At 48.3% G+C, this 18,608-nt stretch overlaps 1 protein-coding gene across 1 annotated transcript in view; it reads left to right on the plus strand.

Moving 5' to 3' along the window:
• The window catches only part of pkd1b (polycystic kidney disease 1b), a 208,320-nt gene that overhangs the window by 36,626 nt on the left and 153,086 nt on the right, over positions 1-18,608 (plus strand). Inside the window, exons 10-12 of the mRNA XM_068058630.1 lie at positions 5,013-8,662; positions 10,134-10,283; positions 14,701-14,838. Of these exons, the coding sequence (XP_067914731.1) occupies positions 5,013-8,662; positions 10,134-10,283; positions 14,701-14,838 (3,938 nt within the window). The remainder of the gene's footprint in view (positions 1-5,012; positions 8,663-10,133; positions 10,284-14,700; positions 14,839-18,608) is intronic.

The raw sequence follows: 18,608 nt of genomic DNA on the forward strand, positions 1-18,608 counted from the left end.
AGTAACTTGGGATAAGTTAAAAGCACTGTCTATGGAGGTGTTGAGGAAAATGGCTGAGCAGTAGGGGATCAGTGTATGTGGCAAGGCTAGGAAGTCTGAACTCCTAAGACTAGTGGCCGACCATTTTTCCCTTGAATCTGAAGAAGCAGAAACATGGTTAGAAGTAGACCCCGACAGGGTATTGTTAGCAAAGATACAATTGGAACGGAGGAAACTTGAATTTGAGGGAAGAGAAAAAGAAAACGAGAGACAGGAGAGAGAAAGAAAGAACCTTCCAGAAGGAATGTGAAGAAAAAAGAAGAAAGAGAGAAAAAGAGAACGAACCTTCCAGAAGGAATGCAAAGAGAGAGAGCTGAGGCAACTTGAGCTAAGTAGGGGGACAGAGTAACCCCAGTGAAAGCATGGCCAATATGGAGGAGAGTAATTCAGAGCTGGGTACAAACTTTCCCAATTGATCCCAAAATTCAATGGGGGAGATGTGGAAGCGTTTTGTGTATCTCGTGAAAAGCTGGCAAGGCAGTTACAATGGTCAGCTGAGGCTTGGACTCTCCTGCTACAAAGCAAGCTAACTGGAAAAGCCCATGAGGTTTATTCCATGTTGCCAGATGAAAGTTCATGCAATTATGAACTGACAAAAAATGCTATCCTCGGGGCATATGAGTTAGTACCAAAAGCCTATTGCCAAAAGTTTAGAACCCTCAAGAAGCAAGCTAATCAAATTTGCCTGGAGTTGGAGAGAAGTAAGCAGCTGGCTTTTGACCAGTGGCTGAGGGGTCTTAAAGTACAGCTCAGCTATGAAACTCTCAGCGAGGTAATTTTGCTGGAGGAATTTAAAAACTTTCTCCTACTCTCCATAAAGACACATGTAGAGGAACAAAAGGTCATAGAGCCCAGCAAGCCTCAGTGCTGACTGATGGGTTTGCTCCCATTTATAAGTCAGTTCTCCAGGGGAAAACCTTTTCTAGTCACCCCCAGAAATCCGAAAAGGATAAAGGGTGGGAAGGTGATAGAAGCCCAAGCAGTCCTGGGAGGGAAAGAAAAGCAGGAGACAGAGGGGGCCCTCTGCAGCCAAAAAGGAAGGTGCTGTAAGTAGGAGACCTGGAGACCTGTGTACTTCCATTGTAATAAAGCAGGGCATCTAAAAACTGACTGCTGGAAACTAAAGGGAAAGCCTGGAGGGTTAATCAGGGCATACCTGCTCAGTGAAGAAGTGAACCTGATGGAAAGCACAGCTGAACAAGCTGTGGTTTAACTGCAGTAAGAGTCAGACCCAGGAAGCTTACGACTGCAAGCGCAGGAAAATTTAGTAAGATTCCTGAGGGTTATCAGGGTTTAGTGTCTGAAGGGAGAGTAACCCCATACCCCTTGAATGGGTAAGCAAGTCCATAGTAATCCTCAGGGACACAGGGGCCACTAGATCCCTTTTACTGGGAAAAGGCCTGACCTTTCCCCCAGAGAGTGCAGTAAACACCAGAATGGTGGTGAATGGTATTGGAGAGCACCTGTACACCGGGTGCACTTGGAATGTGACCTAGTTTTGGGACCAGTGATCATAGGGATTGTCCCTAGTTTGCCTGTGGACGGGGTTGACCTGCTCCGAGGTAATGATCTGGCAGGGGATGAAGGTGGTAGCTTCCCCAGTAGTGAAAGAGAGACCGTGTGTAATGTGAATGTGTAATGAATCAGGCCATGATCAAACCAGCTCCCCCTGAGGAGACTGAATTGGCACTGCAGGCAGATGACCATGAGGTCTGTCTGTCCGAGACTTTCTTTGGAAAGTTAGGAGACCCAGGGAATGAATTAAATGGATCTTCCCTAGCTGAGCCTCAGCGAGCTGACCCAGTACTGAGAGAGTTAGCACAGCCTGCCCAGACTGAAAGTGAAGCAGAGGGAGTCCCTGATGGCTACTATTTAAAGAATGAGGTACTGATGAGGAAATGGAGTTCTCCTCACAGACCTGAGAGCAAGGAGTGGACAGTGGTTCATCAGTTAGTGGTACTGCAGAGGTACCGGAGAGAAATATTAGGAATGGTCCATAAGATTACAGTAGGTGTACATGCTGGTATATGAAAAACCAAAGCCCGCATAAGACAACGGTTTGACTGGCCAAAACTTCACAACGATGTGGTGCAGTACTGTAGGAGTTGCCACATGTGCCAGGTTGAGGGGAAACCCCAACCTACAGTGAAATCTGCACCCCTAAGTCCAGTATCGGTTTTTGGAGGACTTTCCAGCAGAGGGCTGGTGAACTGTAAGGGACTCCTGCCGAGAACAAAATGGGACAGGCAGGCACAGGGCTGGCAAAAGGTTAGAAAGGTATGGGGAAAAATGGACCAAGAGGGCAGGTTAACGGAAGTCCTGGAGGAATCCCGGATGAAAACCCCTACTGTCTGGTTAGCCAACCCCGAAATGTTTGAAAGGTTAGACCCCACATCCTCCTCTGTAAATGCAGACACTAGAGGCACCCCACCAGAGTTGCTAACAGCATTTACAGGAACCTGCAGAGACAAAGAAAGTCCTCAAGAGGGCAGATAAACCGTGAGGGTGATGCCTCATCTAGTCAAAGTGCTGCAGGATGTGCAGTAGAATCTGGACAAATACCTGCAAGCAGGAATGTCCCAGAGCACAAAGGGAAGATTAGCAAAGAATCCACCCCCACAGTCAGGAGAAAAGGGAACCAACCATCCCCTAAGGTGAAAAGCACTTGCATGACTCATCAAAGCACTGCAAGAGAGTTCAGAGTAGAACTGCCCACTGCCGCCGCCCATGAGCAGAACTCCAACCTAGGGCTAATTAAATCTAACCCTCCCCCTGCAGACCTCAACAGGAACAAAGACACCCTAGACAGTCATGGAAATGTGCAAACTGAAAAGCTTCCCCGGAAATCACATGTTTATTAGGATGACAAAAGGGTATCACTGCTACCAAGAAAAAACAGGCAGTAACAGCTGTTAGCTCTTGTAAAAAAATTGCATTTCATTCTGCTGGGTGTGGAGGTGTCATAAAGACCCCCACCTGCCAAGAATGAGGCATATTATTTTTGTCACAAGAACATTAATTTTAAACTGTTGCTAGAGTGGAGAGATGACTTGTTTAAAGAGATCAGCAGTGGCTGGGATCAAATTTGCATTCTAAGAAATTGTCTTTTCCTAGGTGACTATGAGAACTGCTCACTGATTCAGTTAGCTGAGATTGGTCTGGGTAATGGTGATCCACATCTTGTCGGTTTAAGAGACCGCACTGCACCCCCCACCGAGAGCTTTGAAATTCACAAACACAAATTCATAAACAGTGAGTTACATGACTAACATACTGGCCCAGGTCTGGTTTTGAACAGCTCACAGGACAGCATGGGTCAGACTGCAGATTGCAACTGAACTTGGAAGAAGAGAGCCGCTCTCTCTCTCTCTCTCTCTCTCTCTCTCATTTCCAGATCCACTGAAGGCACTTAAACCTTAAGAGAGAAGACTCCTACATCAAAACAAGTTTGAAAGTGTCCACTGGGCCCCAACGAAACAGCAAGATTTACCTGCAATCAAAGACTCTACATCAAACTCAAAGGACAGTAAACAAACCCCAACCATTGCTTCAAACTTTTCCCCTTTATTCTTTCTACTTTTCCGTCTGTATCTGCGTATGCATGCTAAAAGGTTGCATCGCGTATTTGTAGTTGTTAACTGAATTAGAGTTTAAGATTAATAAACTTCCTCCTTTCTTGTTTAAATCTAAGATAAACTGTCTGATTGATTTCTTTGCCTCACAATTGTAAAGCGGTGAACAAGGATTCACTGAGGGGGAGCTAAAAACATGGTGTTTTTAAAAATTAAACCCTGTTACAGTTAAACCAGGCCAAGTTTGAGGGGGAACCCCTAGATCCCTTTCTCATCTGGTCATAACACTCTGTTACACATAACTGTGTAACAGCCCCGACAACCAATTTTATCTGCAGCACCTGTGGAAGAGTCTGTCACTCTAGAATTGGCCTTTATAGCCACTCCAGGCGCTGCTTCACAAACCACTGACCACCTCCAGGCGCTTACCCATTGTCTCTCGAGACAAGGAGGCCAAAGAAGAAGAAGAAGAAGATAACACTCTGGACATTTACACAGTAAGTGACCTTGCCCTGAATAAACACTAACTCTGTACAGTAACAGTGAGTGACTCTTACCCTGAATAAATACTAATTCTGTACAGTTACACAGTGAGTGGCCTGTGCTCTGAATAAACAATGCCTCCACAGTTAAACAGTAAGTAACCCTTACTCTACTGAATAAACAGTGATTTTTGTGTACTTTCTCTGCAAATAATCCATACCCTGTGGAATAATAAGGAACTCTGTACAATTAGATTGTGCTTTGTAAAGTTGACAGGGCTGCTGTTCAAATCAAATGATCCATCATTGTAGAAGGTCTGACACTGTCCTTGATCACAGTCTAGTGGTAAGTATAGCTATTCCATTAGTGATGATTCTAATTTTATTTTATGACAAGTCGAAGGGACTTTGTTCTTGAGTAAAGTCACAGTGCTTCAGTCATGATGCCATGGACCTGTGTCTGCAACTGTTTTTCTGTATCTCTCTCTCTCTCCATCTCTCTCTCTTCCTCTGCCTTTCTGTGTCGCTCGCTCACTGTCTCTCTCTCTCTTGTCTGTCTCTCTCTCTTTCAGTTCCAATCTCTCTGTGTGTGTCTCTCTCTTTCTCAGTCCCAATCTCTCGCTCTCTCTCTCTCTGTCTCAATCTCTGTCTCTCTTTCTCTCTAGCTCTGTCCCTCTCTCTCCCACATTCCCCATCTCGTGCTCCCTGTCTTGCACGTTCTGTCATGTCTTTGCAGTGCTTTGTCTCTCTCTATGCTCCCTATTCTCACTCTGCTTCATCCTCTCTGATTGCCCTTTAGCAGAAAGTCCACCCTCGTCTGATGGAGACAGCTGTAGGGTCAGTGCACAAGTATTGCAGACATACACTGGTATGATGTGAATAACCAAACAATAGTTTAAACATTCTTCTGTTTCTCTAGGTGACTACATTTTGGAGGTGGAGATTCTTGCTCAGTGGAGCTGCGTTAGGAGGAGCCTCTCTGTGTCTGTCCGTAGCCCTTTGTCAGGATTGAGCTGTGCACTGACCCCGGACAACCCACGCATTAATGAGGTCGTTCAGTTTGAAGCCTTTCCTCGCCCCTCCTCCTATGGGATATTCTACACATGGAACTTTGGTGATGAAGCTCCTGTTGTTGTGGGGACGAGTTCCATGGTGCGTCATAGGTTTAAAGCAAGGGGAGTTTACAATGTCACACTCCAGGCCAATAACACAGCCAATGTAGTGAGTTCCTATGTGATGGTTATGGTGGAAGAAGAGGTTGCAGGTCTCAGGGTGACAACCAGTGGGCGCAGTGAGCTGGGGTCCATGACGCTGGTTCGTGCCGAAGTGTTAAGCGGCACAAATATTGTATGGGCCTTTGACATGGGGGATGGACATGTCCTCAGAAACCTGACGACTGGCACCGTTTCTTATACGTATGCAGCGGAAGGGAGTTATACCATCACCGTAACTGGGAGTAACGCAGTCAGCTTGGTCAGCCGCTCGGTCGTTGTGGCGGTCTATGCACTGAAGGTGACGGGTATCACACCGGCAGGATGTTTAGCCTCGGGACGCAAAACTTTGTTCCAGGCTCAGGTCTCCGGGATGGGGAATCGGACCCAGTTCCGCTGGAGCTTCGGGGACGGGGGCCCAGCTCTGGTGGTCCACGGCAGCTCCAGGATCCTTCACGCCTATGCCGCTGCCGGGAACTACACCATCGCCGTCACCGCCAGCAGTCCATTCAACACCGCATCCCACCAGGCTGCCATCTGCGTGCAGGCGCCCATCAGCTCTGTCCAGCTGGTGGCCAGTAACTACTCTGTGCAGTTGAATGACCCAGTGCGATTTGTGGCCAAGGTGGTCCCAAGGGAAGATGAACAGCATTGTTACCAGTACCAGTGGGATTTGGGGGTACCAGTCCCCCTTGTATCCAGCCGCCGGGAGCTGACCTTTACATACAACCAGGTTGGCGTCTACTTGGCCACAGTCCACGTCAGCAACCGCTTCAACTCCCGAAGCAGCTCGTGCTGGGTGGCGATTCAGGAAGGTGTGAGGGACTTCACCATCAGTCATGAGGGTCCAGCCCAGGAGGCTCTCTCCTTGAACAAGACGTATGGATTTCACCTCCACAGGGCGTCAGGCACCAACGCCACCTTCCACTGGGACTTTGGCGATGGCACTGCCAGGACCAAGGGGCGCCAACTGTCGCACGTTTATCGGAGCTGCGGACTGTTCACCGTGACTGTTGTTGGACAGAACCTGGTCAGTCGCTTGGAGAGGCGCCTGAATGTCCGTGTTGTGACCCCCATCACACAGCTGAGTGTCAGTGCCGAGCGGCTGGTGGTAGAAATCGGCAAGGTTGTTGGCTTCACCGCCACGATGTCTGCAGGAGAACAGGTCTCCTTCTTCTGGGCAGTGTGTGGAGACTGTGCCCTTCACCAGGGATCGTCCTTCTTTAAACACAACTTCCAGGAGCCTGGCACCTACATCGTGGTGGTGACGGCAAGAAATGAGGTGAGCGAAGCGACAAAAATGGTCACCATTCAGGCTGAAGAGAGGATCCAAGATGTGCAGATACACAGTGGAGACCTGATTCAGGGAAGTTACTTTGCCACCAAGGAAGTTTGCAGACTGCGTGCACACACAACACTTGGCTCCAACGTGTCCTACGAGTGGACCATACGACGAGGCCCTGTTGTGGTGGCTGTGGATCAAGGGTCAATCATAGCGTTTCAACCAGAGGCAGCCGGGGATTACTGGGCAGTGGTGCTGGCCAAAAATGCTCTCGGAGGAGTCAACCAACGCAAAGAGATCGTTGTCCTAGAGCGTATTAGTGGGGTGAAGGTTACCTCAACATCACACAAGGCAGCCACGGGGCAACTGGTTCATCTGAACGTGACAGTTGCCTCTGGGACTGATTTGCTGTACGAATGGTCAGTTGAAGGAACTGAAGATTGTCTCAGGACTAACATCTCCTCGCTTTCCTATGTTTACTCTTCTGCAGGAACCACTGTGGTGAATGTGACTGTCTGCAACAGGCTGGGGAGTGCAAAGACCTCCCTCACTTTAAGAATCCAGCAGCCCGTCTCTGAAGTGAGTTACACAGTACTGGACATGGCACCTCCTTTCTACGTGCCGACCAATGCCACTCTTCGCTTGAGGGGCTTTGCAGCCAGAGGCACTGATGTCTCCTGGGAATGGAGCCTGTTGGGAGTGGCAGGAATCCAGTTCTGGCACGGGCTGGAGGTTGAACACACATTGGGATCGGCAGGAGTGTATCTGCTTACCCTCAATGCTTCCAATGAAGTTAGCTGGGAGTCAGTCCACCATAACGTCACGGCACTGGACAGTATCCAAGGGCTGGCGGTTGTGCCGGACAAGGCGAATGCTCGGGCCGGCGAGCCAGTGACCTTTACCCTCAGTGTCCAGCAGGGCAGCGACGTGAGCTACTTCCTGTACTTCCCCACCTTGCGTACAGGTGTGTCACTGCGCGGAGATGTCTATGAAGTGGCATTCCCATCGGTCGGACGGCACAACGTGACAGCGACAGCGCGGAATGAGGTCAGCAGTGAGACGCGTTCCGCCCGTGTGGTGGTGCTGGAGGAGGTTACCGGGCTTTACTTGGTTAATTGCTGCCAGCCTGCCGTGGAAGCCAACAAGGAGATGAAGCTCACCGCAGCCGTGCGGACTGGAGTGGGTGTGCGGTACAGGTGGCATCTCCAACTGCTGGGCTCCTCCGATCAGCACCTCTCAGGGCCAAGCATCACCTACACCCCTCTGGGCACAGGGGAGCTGACTGTCCGCGTGGAGGCTACCGGACAGCTTGGCGCACTGACACTGACTGAGTGCATTCGGGTTCAGCTCCCCGTGGCAGTGGCGGCAGAACTCTGGAGCAACGGCACTGATCTATTTGTTGAACAGGCCGTGACATTTCGGCTGGTGCTGGCTGAGGGTCCTGACGTTCAATATCAGTGGAACTTTGGTGACTCCCCCAAGACTTGCATCAGCCAGAACAGCACCACCCGGCACCGGTACAGAACCCCTGGCCGGTACATGGTGGAGGCCAAAGCCTTTAACTACATCAGCTCCGTGGTTGCCCGCCTAACAATCACGGTGCACCAGCCTGCGTGCCAGGCACCTGAAATCCAATTAATCACACCGACGCATGACATCATCAGGGCACGCGCCAGCTACTTCGAGGCTAATGTGGACCTGAAGGGTTGCACCGCGTACCAGGCCCGGTACCGCTGGGAGGTGTTGGAGTCCACCAGCTGCCATAGCTCAGCCCGACTGCCCCTTGGCAGCGTGGACACTGGCAAACCTGTCCTGGCATTACCCAAGCTGGCATTGCCCCTTGGCATGCATTGCCTCCAGTTCACAGTGGAGCTGCACCGCACACCATTGAGCCGGAAGGTGGCGGTGGTGATCCGGGTGGTGCAGAGCAAACTGGTGGCCATTATCAATGGGGGGTCTGAGAGAACCTGGGCCATTCACCAGGACCTGGTGCTGGACGGATCCAAATCCTACGACCCAGATGTCCAATTGGAGGAGGAGGCCTTTCTGATGTATCACTGGGAGTGCGAGGTGGTGGTAAGTCTTAAACCTCATGTTGCCTTAACACAATCATAGAATAGGACACCAGAAGGAGGCCCTTTGGGTCTGTAACGCCTCTTTTAAAAAGCAATCCAAGTAGTCCCACTCACCGGCTCTTTCCCCATAGCCCTGTCATTTTTCTTCAAGAATTCATCCAATTCCCTTTTGAAGGCTAGTATTGAATCTGCATCCACTGGCCCAACAGACAGTGCATTCCAAATCCGAACCACTCATGTGGAAAAGTTACTTGAAATAGTGACTGGACAGGAACACAAGAAAAATGATGGGCAGGGATAGAGTAGCTGGTCCATCAAGACTGCCCCACACACATGATGTTCTAAATATTATAACTAGACATTTCCCACCCCCCACAGCCATATAATGGGTGAAGCATTAAAACAGAGAAAATCCCAGGGATAATAAGAGAAAAATACTCTGAAAAATTCCTCTCCCAACCCCTCAGGTGATCGAAACCAGAACAGGAGATCACATGGACCAAGTGTTATCTGTAATGTCTCTTACCTTCTATAAGATGCGCTCTCTGCCCAGTCAAAAACCGGTACAATGTTGTCCTTCTGGAGGAGGTAGATCAGGCTGGGACTGTGGGTTAGATACTGGCCACCTCTATAGGGACATGATTCAAATGCAACCTTGGCCGAGAGAATGAAATTTGTGTCAGTTTGCTCGACTCCTGATAAAATAAATCTCAATCCAGTTCCTGATGAGGACGGAGCCCCAGCACAAGACTGACCTGATCCTTAATTCCATACAAACCAAGAATCTAACACGTGCCCACAGCATGGCCAGTGTGGGAAATGGAATGATGACCCACTTGCAGTAGGGGTGATCTACTGAAGGTAGAGCTGAGGAACATTAATGCTACAGTCTAGATGGAGCTTTACTCTGTATCTAATCCATGGTGTACCTGTCCTGGGAGTGTTTGATAGGACAGTGTAGAGGGAGCTTTACTCTATATCTAACCCTGTTTTATTTCTTCTTTTTTTTCTAACCCGTGCTGTACCTACCTTGGGATTGTTTGATGGGACAGTGTAGAGGGAGCTTTACTCTGCATCTAACCCTGTTTTTTTCCCCCTTTTTCTTTCTTTTTTGCTTTACTCTGTATCTAACCCCCATGCTGTACCTGTCCTGGGAGTGTTTGATGGGACAGTGTAGAGGGAGCTTTACTCTGTACCTAACCCCGTGCTGTACCTGTCCTGGGAGTGTTTGATGGGACAGTGTAAAGGGAGCTTTACTCTGCCTCTGACCTTTGCTGTACTTGACCTGAAAGATAAAACAAATACTTTCAAGCTCCTTCTGTGCATGTGGTGTGAGGGCATGTGTGGTGAGCATGAGAGGTGAAGGCATGGGGTGGCCACGAGGGGTGTGCTGGTGGGTGGTCACAGGACACAGCAGGTTGCTGAGTCACTGTTGCCAATGACTAGCTGATCAGTATATTCCTTGTTTCCAGGATCAATCCACCTCTCCCTGTATTCCTCCTGCTACTTGGGCTGGGGCTGTTGTCACCATCCTCAGGAGCACACTGCTGCCGGGCACTACATACATGTTCACACTGACCGTCACTAAGCCTGGCAAGGAGGCTGCCCGCACCACTCAAATGGTAAGTCATATCTGACATCAGAGCTATGGAAGGATCAGGAGACATTGAGCAAAGGGAACTTGGAAACTCAGTGTATTACAAGCTTGCAAGGGTCTAGCTAATGTCATGTGCTGTGAGAATGAAGCTTGACACATTTCCACATTCAACTCATCCCTTGACTTCACCCACAAACATTGTCATTTGTACATCATCGGAATGCTGGGATAGCTCAAGATATCACTTAATGTGAAGATCAACAGGAAAGTTCCAGCTTCGATTCTTGATCTGTACTGAGTCAGCTGATGAATAGAGTTGGAGGCAAGTTACTTGACCAAACCTCACTGCTATGCCACGTTGAGCCGAGCACAGCAAACCACGACCATTCTGGAGGCTCTGATTGGTGTGTACTGAAGGCCGTCTCCAGATCTGAAGTGCATCCTCAGCATGTCAGTAGCCTGTTCAATCACACATCTAGTGGTGTGATGCCATTCATCGGAGCGATGTTAGGCTTTAGTGGTTCGGTTTCTGATGGATTCCATCAGCCAAGTTTGATTTGGGTATCTCTTGTTGTCGAGCAGCCATCCCTTAAATCTGCTTCCAGGTGTGAAGAAGTAGGGGAGGTTGTACTGCTGCAGGACAAATGCATCATGGCAACTGTCCGGGAATCTGGCACACACCTGCAGAAATATCTTTTTGTGATTACACGTCAGCTGGATGGAGGGGGTCTTTGAGGCTGGATGAGGGGGGCACTGAGGCTGGATGAGGGGGTCTTTGAGTTGGATGAAGGGGACACTGGGGCTGGGGGAGGGGAACACTGGGGCTGGGGGAGGGAGACACTGAGGCTGGATGAGGGGGGGGGGTCATTGAGGCTGGATGAGGGGGGGCACTGAGACTGGATGAGGGGGACACTGAGGCTGGATGAGGGAGTCATTGAGGCTGAATGATGGGGACACAGAGACTGGATGAGGGGGCATGATGATCACAAAAATCTTAATACTTTAGAAAGCCTACAGCCTACAGGAGTATAGAAAGTGCAGGGGTGAAGTAAAAAAGGAAATTAGAAAAGCAAAGAGAGGGCATGAAAAATTATTGGCAGGTAAAATCAAGGAAAACCCAAAGATGTTTTATCAGTACATTTAAGAGCAAGAAGATAACTAAGGAAAGGGTAGGCCCTATCAGAGATGTACAAGGGAACTTATGGGTGGATGCAGAAGATGTGTGCAGGGTTCTTAATGAGCTTTTGTCTCTGTCTTCACAAAGGAGAGAGATGATGCAGACGTGTAGTTAAAGAGGAGGAGTGTGAAATATTAGATACAATAAGCATAATGAGAGAGGAAGTACTAGAGGGTTTGACATCCATGAAAGTGGATAAATCACCAGGACCGGATGGATTGTATCCCAGGTTGTTAAAGGAAGCCAGGGAGGAAATAGTGGATACGCTGAGGATCATCTTCAAATCCTCTTTAGATACTGGCAAAGTACCAGACGATTGGAGGTCTGCGACCGTTGTACCATTGTTTAAAAAGGGTGCGAGGGATCGGCCAAATAATTATAGGCTGGTCAGTCTGACCTTGGTGATGGATAAATTGCTGGAATCAATTCTGAGGGACAGGATTAACAGCCACTTAGAAAGGCACAGATTAATCAGGGATAGTCAGCGTGGATTTGTTAAGGGAAGGTCATGTCTTACTAACTTAATTGAGTTTTTTGAGGAAGCGACCAGGAGGATTGATGAGGGTAGTGCAGTGGATGTGGTCTACATGGATTTTAGTAAAGCATTTGACAAGGTCCCGCATGGCAGACTGGTCAGTAAAGTGAAAGCCCATGGGATACAGGGGAATGTAACAGGTTGGATCCAGAATTGGCTCAGTGACAGGAAACAAAGGGTAGTAGTCGATGGATGTTTTTGCGAATAGAAAGTAGTTTCCAGTGACATTCCACAGGGCTCCGTGTTGGGTCCGTTGCTGTTTGTGGTATATATTAATGATTTGGACTTAAATGTGGGAGGCATAATTGGGAAATTTGCTGATGACACAAAAATTGGCCGTGTAGTTGATCGTGAAGAGGATAGCTGTAGACTCCAGAATGATATCAATGGTTTGGTTGAGTGGGCGGAAAAGTGGCGAATGGAATTCAATCCAGAGAAGTGTGAGGTAATGCATTTGGGGAGGACAAATAAAGTGAGGGAATACACAATAAACAGGAGGATATTGAGAGGGGTAGAAGAAGTGAGAGACTTTGGAGTGCATGTCCACAGGTCCCTGAAGGTGGCAGAACAGGTAGATAGAGTGGTGAAGAAGGCATATGGAATGTTTTCCTTTATTGGCCGAGGTATAGAATACAAAAGCAGGGATGTAATGCTGGAATTGTATAAAACGCTGGTTAGGCCACAGCTGGAGTATTGCGTACAGTTCTGGTCACCACATTACTGAAAGGACATAATTGCTCTGGAGAGAGTACAGAGAGTACAGAGGAGATTTACAAGAATGTTGCCAGGGCTTGAAAGTTGTAGCTATAAGGAAAGATTGGATAAGCTGGGGTTATTTTCCTTAGGACAGAGGAGACTGAGGGGTGACTTAATTGAGGTGTCCAAAATTATGAGGGGCCTGGATAGAGTAGACAGGAAGGACCTGTTTCCCCTAACGGAGAGGTCAATTACCAGGAGGCACAGATTTAAGGTGATTGGTAGAAGGATTAGAGGGGACATGAGGAAAAGCTTTTTCACCCAGAGGGTGGTGGGCATCCGGAATTCACTGCCAGGAACAGTGGTAGAGGCAGAAACCCTCAATTCTTTTAAAGGGTATCTGGACATGCACCTGAAGTGCTGTAACCGGCAAGGCTACGGACCAGGTCCTGGAAGGTGGGATTAGATTGGGCGGCTAATTTTTTTTGGCTGGCACGGACACAACAGGCTGAATGGCCTCCTTCTGTGCCGTAATTTTTCTATGGTTCTACGGACACTGAGGCTGGATGTGGGGGCCATTGAGACTGGATCCACGACTTCTGGCTATGCACCCTCCAGAATGCTCTGTAGCTGCTTGGTGATATCCATGCCCCTTGCACCAGGGAGGCAACAAACCATCCTGGAATCACGTCTGCGACCACAGAAACACCTATCTGTTCCCCTAACTATAGAATCCCTTACCACTATTGCTCTCTTGTCTTTTCTCCTCCCTCCCTGCACAGCTGAGCCACCCATGGTGCTCTGGTCATGACTGTCGCTGCATTCTCCAGAGGAACCCTCTCTCCCATCAGTACTCAAAACTGAATACCAGTTAGAAAGTGGGATGCCTCCGGTAACTCCTGCACTACCTGCCTTCACCTTCTTGTCTGTCTGGCAGCCACCCAGTCCCTCTCTGCCTGTGCTGTCTTAAGCTCCAGGGTGACTACCTCCTGAAACTTGTTATCGACATAGTTCTCTGCCTCGCGGATGTGCCACAGTGACTCCAGCTGCCGCTCGAATTCTGAAACCTGGAGCTCAAGCTTCTGCAGCCGGTGACATTTCCTGCAGATGTGTCTGTCAAGGGCACCGACCCACACACATATATGCACCTGAGTGCTGTAACCTGCGATGCTATAGACCAGGTGCTGGAAGATGGGATTAGATGGGGCGGCTAGTTTGTTCGGCCGGCACGGACATGATGGGCTGAATGGCCTCCTTCTGTGCTGTAATTTTTCTATGGTTCAATGAGGGGGTCATTGAGACTGGATGAGGGGGACACGGAGGCTGGATGAGGGAGAAGGCTGTTGTGCATGTGGTCTTGCTTTTTGAGGGAAAGCAGCATAGGAGCAGGAGGAGGCCATTCAGCCCTTTGAGCCTGTTCCACCATTCAATTAGATCATGGCTGATCCACACCTGAACTTCGTTTATTTGCCTTTGCTTTATATCCTTTCATACTTTTACCCAACTAAAATGTGTTGATGTGAAAGCGCCAACTGAGCCCCAGAATCTATAGCCTTTTTGAGCAGAGAGTTACAGATTTCCACTACCCTTTTGTGTGAAAAAGTGCTCTCTGAATTCGCTCCTGAATGGTCTAGCTCGTATTTAAGATTTCGTCCCCTTGTTCTTGGTTCTGTCACTATAGCCAATAGCTTCCCCGATTCTACCCCATTAAATCCTTCTCATATTTTAAACATTTTAAAATAAATAAACCCACGAGTTCTTCTCATTTGTTGTTTGAGGGGAAAATGGCAGAACAAAGGAATGGGCAGAGAGGAGGGGGTTCTGTGGGTGGGGAGAAATGTTAAAGGTTGTCCTTGACCTCCAGAACCATCCTGGAATTGGCATTGTTGAAATGGATGTGCCCTACATTAAAATGACATTTAATAACTGAATTGTGAAAATGCAAGCATCATATTGGCAATGGTCTTGGTCGTCTCTAATTCAGACCTGTGTCCATGTGCTGACCAAGGTACAACTGTATGTTCTGAACTGCAGGTTCTGGTTCGAGCTGGGAAGACCCCTTGTGTGCTGTTGGAGTGTATCTCCTGCCATGTCCTCTGGAGCTATGGAGTGAGCAGGAGCACGCACGTCACGCTGGCTGGAAGATGTGAGAACTGCAGCAACAAGTCCACCGTAAGTCTCTCCCCAATAACAGAGCCTGATCCCCTTCTTGTTTGGTGTCTGTCTTTCCCTCCATCCCTCAGTCTCATTCCAGGCCTCGATCTCTTTGGAGATGTGCACCAATTCTCCTTCAATGAAGGATAGTAATCCAGGCTGACACTCCAGTGCAGTACTGAAGGAGTGCTGCACTGTCAGCTGTCCATCTTGTGGAAAAATGTTAAACCGAGTCTCGCCTGCCCTCTTAGGTGGGATGAAAAAAAAACCATGGCACTATATGAGGAAGAGCTAGGAAGTTCTCCCTGATGTTCTGATCAGCAGTTATCCTTTGACTAACATTAAATCCGATGTTACGACCGGGTGAGGAAGGGGTCTCGGGCTCCCCTCTGGCCCCTTTCCTGTTTTGGCCGTAACAGGGGTTAACTTTTAAAAACACAACATTTTTAGCTTCACCTCAGTGAGTCCTTGCTCACTGCTCTCTAATTGTAATTGTAAAGGAACCAATCATACAGGCTTTCTCAGGTTTAAACAAGAAAGGTGTAAGTTTATTAACCTTAACACTCTAACTCAGTTAAAACTACTAAAGATACGTGACACAAGCATGCATACACAATAAACTCACACACAAATAGATACAGAGGAGGAGAAAGAATTAAAGGGGGGAAGGTTTGAAGTAGTAGATAGAATTCAGTTACTGTTTTTAGTTTTGCTGTGAAGTCTTTGATTGAAGTTGTCTTGCATTGGAGCCTAGTGCACACTTTTAAACTTGTTTTGTTGGTACCAGAAGTCTGCAGGGTCTTTTGTCTTGAGGCTTAAGTTACTTCCGTGGGTCCCTGGAACTTTGCATGAGGGTGAGAGACAGAGAGAGAGAGAGACCTTGCTTCTCTTTGGTCTTCAAAATTGCAGTCTGTCCCAATACTTTTCTGTGAGGCACAATTCAATCAATTCCCAGTTTGGCCAGCAGGCTACTCATGTGACCAACTCTTTGTTTGACACAGCATCGCCTACGAGGGTTATTGATTCTTCAAAGCTTATTAGACGCACTCATTGGGGTGGTGGTGGTGTGGAGTGCTGGCTCTTACACAGGCAATGACTCTCAATGTCTTTTGATCATCTCTATTGACAAAACCCATCTAGCTAATTGAATCAGGGAGCACATCCATTGTCTCGCTATGCAACTGTCTTTCAGAATGCAAATGTGCAGCCATGTTTTCAGCCATTCAGTTCTGTGGTCTTTTTAGACAAGCTATGTTCAATGTCCAGTAAATGTTCAAATAGTGTTCCATATGCTGAAATTAATATGTTTCCATTTGGCAGGTGTGGTTTCCATCACATCTCCACCTCTGGCTGACTGAAATGCAACATCAGGGGGAGCTTTTCGTTATAAATTAGAAGGAAGAGAAAGTGCAAGGAAACACACATGCATTTCTCTCATTCATTTTCATTCATTCAGAAATCTTAAAATTGTTACAGCCTGTCTTTGTAGCAGTGCTGCTTTAAACTGCCTCTTTTCCCTTGAGGTGGGTCTGAGATAGTTATGTGTTACCCAAGGGGTTTAAAGTTTCTTCACTATCAGCCTGCAATATGTTGGCGATGGTCATCCCAATAAACTTGTGATTTTTTGGGAGGTTTAAGTTTGCACATTTCCATGATTGTCTTGGGTGCATTTGTTCCTGTTGGGGTCCACAAGGGGATGGTTAGATTTAATTCTCCCTGTTTTGGAACTCTGATTATGGGAGCTGGCAGTAGGTGGATCCACTCTGATCTCTCTTTCAGTGATCCAATGAGTCATGCAAGTACTTTCCACTTTAGGGTATTGTGGGTTCCCTTTTCACCTGACTGTGGGGGTGGATTCTTTGCTAATCTTCCCTTTGTCCTCTGGGAACTTCCTGCTTGCAGGTATTTGTCCAGATTCTACTGCACGCCACTGCGGCAATTTGACTAGGTGAGGAATCACCCTCACTGTTTCTCTGCCCTCTTGAGGACTTTCTTTGCCCCTGCAGGTTTCTGTAAATGCTATTGGCAACTCTGGTGGGGTGCTTCAGGTTTCTGCATTTACATAGGGGGATGTGGGATCTAATTTTTCCAACATTTCGGGGTTGACTGACCGGACAGTAGGGGTTTTCATTTGGGAATCCTCTTGGCTCTCCTTTAATCTGTTCTCTTTGTTCCTGTTTCCCCTTTCCTCTCTAACTTCTTGCCAGCCCTGTGCCTGTCTCTCCCCTTTTGTTCACGGCAGGGGTCCGTTACAGTTCACCAGCCTTCTGCTGGAGGGTCCTCCTAACACTGGTACAGGACTTAGGGGTGCAGATTTCATTGTAGGTTGGGGTTTCCCCTGAACCTGGCACATGTGGAAACTCCTACAGTACTGACCCACATCTTTGTGGAGTTTTGGCCAGTCAAACCGATGCCTTATGTAGGCTTTGGTTTATCATGTACCGACATGTACAGCCACCGTAATCTCATGGGCCATTCTTAATATTTCTCTTCGGTACCTCGGCGGCACCACTAACTGGTGAACCACTCTTTGTCCCCAGGTCTGTGAGGAGAACTCCATTTCCTCGTCACTACCTCATTCTTTAAATAGAAGCAATCAGTGACTTCCTCTGCTTCAGTTTCAGACTGGGCAGCCTGTGCTAACTCTCTCAGTACAGGGTCGGCTCGCTGAGCCTCAGCTAGGGAAGATCCATTTAATCCTTTCCCTGGATCCTCTAACTTTCCAAAGAAAGTCTCAGACAGACAGACCTCATGGTCATCTGCCTGCAGTGCCAATTCAGTCTCCTCTGGGGGAGCTGGTCTGATCATGGCCTCACTCATTACACATTCAGGGGAACTGCAGGGGATCATCTCCTGCCACTGCCCAGTCTCTCTGACCACCTGTGGTCTCTCTTCCACTACTGGGGAAGCTACCACCTTCGCCCCCGCCAGATCATTACCTAGGAGCAGGTCAATCCATCCACAGGCAAACTAGGGACAATCCCTACGGTCACCGGTCCCGAAATTAAGTCGCATTCCAGTGTAAAGGTGCAGACATACAGTGCCCTCCAATACCATTCACCACCATTCTGGTGTTCTCTGCACTCTCTGGGGGAAAGGTCAGGCCTTTTCCCAGTAAAAGGGATCTAGTGGCCCCTGTGTCCCTGATGATTACTATGGGCTTTCTTGCCCCACACGAGGGGTATGGGGTTACTCTCCCTTTGGATGCAAAATCCTTCAGGAACCCTATTAAAGTTTCCTGCATCCACAGCAGTATGTTTTCTGGGCCTTATTACTGCTGCAGTTAAAGCTGCAGCTTGTTCAGCTGTGCTTTCCATCAGGGCCCTTTCTCCTTCACCGAGCGGGTTTGCCCTGATTAACCCGATAGGCTTTCCCTGTAGTTTCCAGCAGTCAGCTCTTAGATGACCTGCCTTATTACAATGGAAGCACACAGGTCTCGGCGTCTCACACCAACCCACAGCACCTTCCTTTTTGGCTGGAGGAAGGCCCCCTGTGTGTCCTGCTTTTCTTTCTCTTCCGGGACTTTTTGGGCTCCTGTCACCTTCCCACCCTTTGTCCTTTTCAGATTTGTGGGGGTGACTAGGAAAGGTTTTCCCCTGGGGAACCGACTTGTATATTAGAGCAAACTCATCAGCCAGAACTGTGGTTTGTCTTGCTCTATGAACTTTTTGTTCCTCCACATGAGTCTTTACGGACAGTGGGAGAGAGTTTTTAAATTCCTCGAGGAGAATTACCTCTCTGAGATTTTCATAGCTGGGCTGTAGTTTAAGAGCCCTCAATCACTGGTC

The sequence above is a fragment of the Heterodontus francisci genome, chromosome 26 (genome assembly GCF_036365525.1).
Source record: "Heterodontus francisci isolate sHetFra1 chromosome 26, sHetFra1.hap1, whole genome shotgun sequence".
In the NCBI taxonomy this organism is placed as follows: domain Eukaryota; kingdom Metazoa; phylum Chordata; class Chondrichthyes; order Heterodontiformes; family Heterodontidae; genus Heterodontus; species Heterodontus francisci.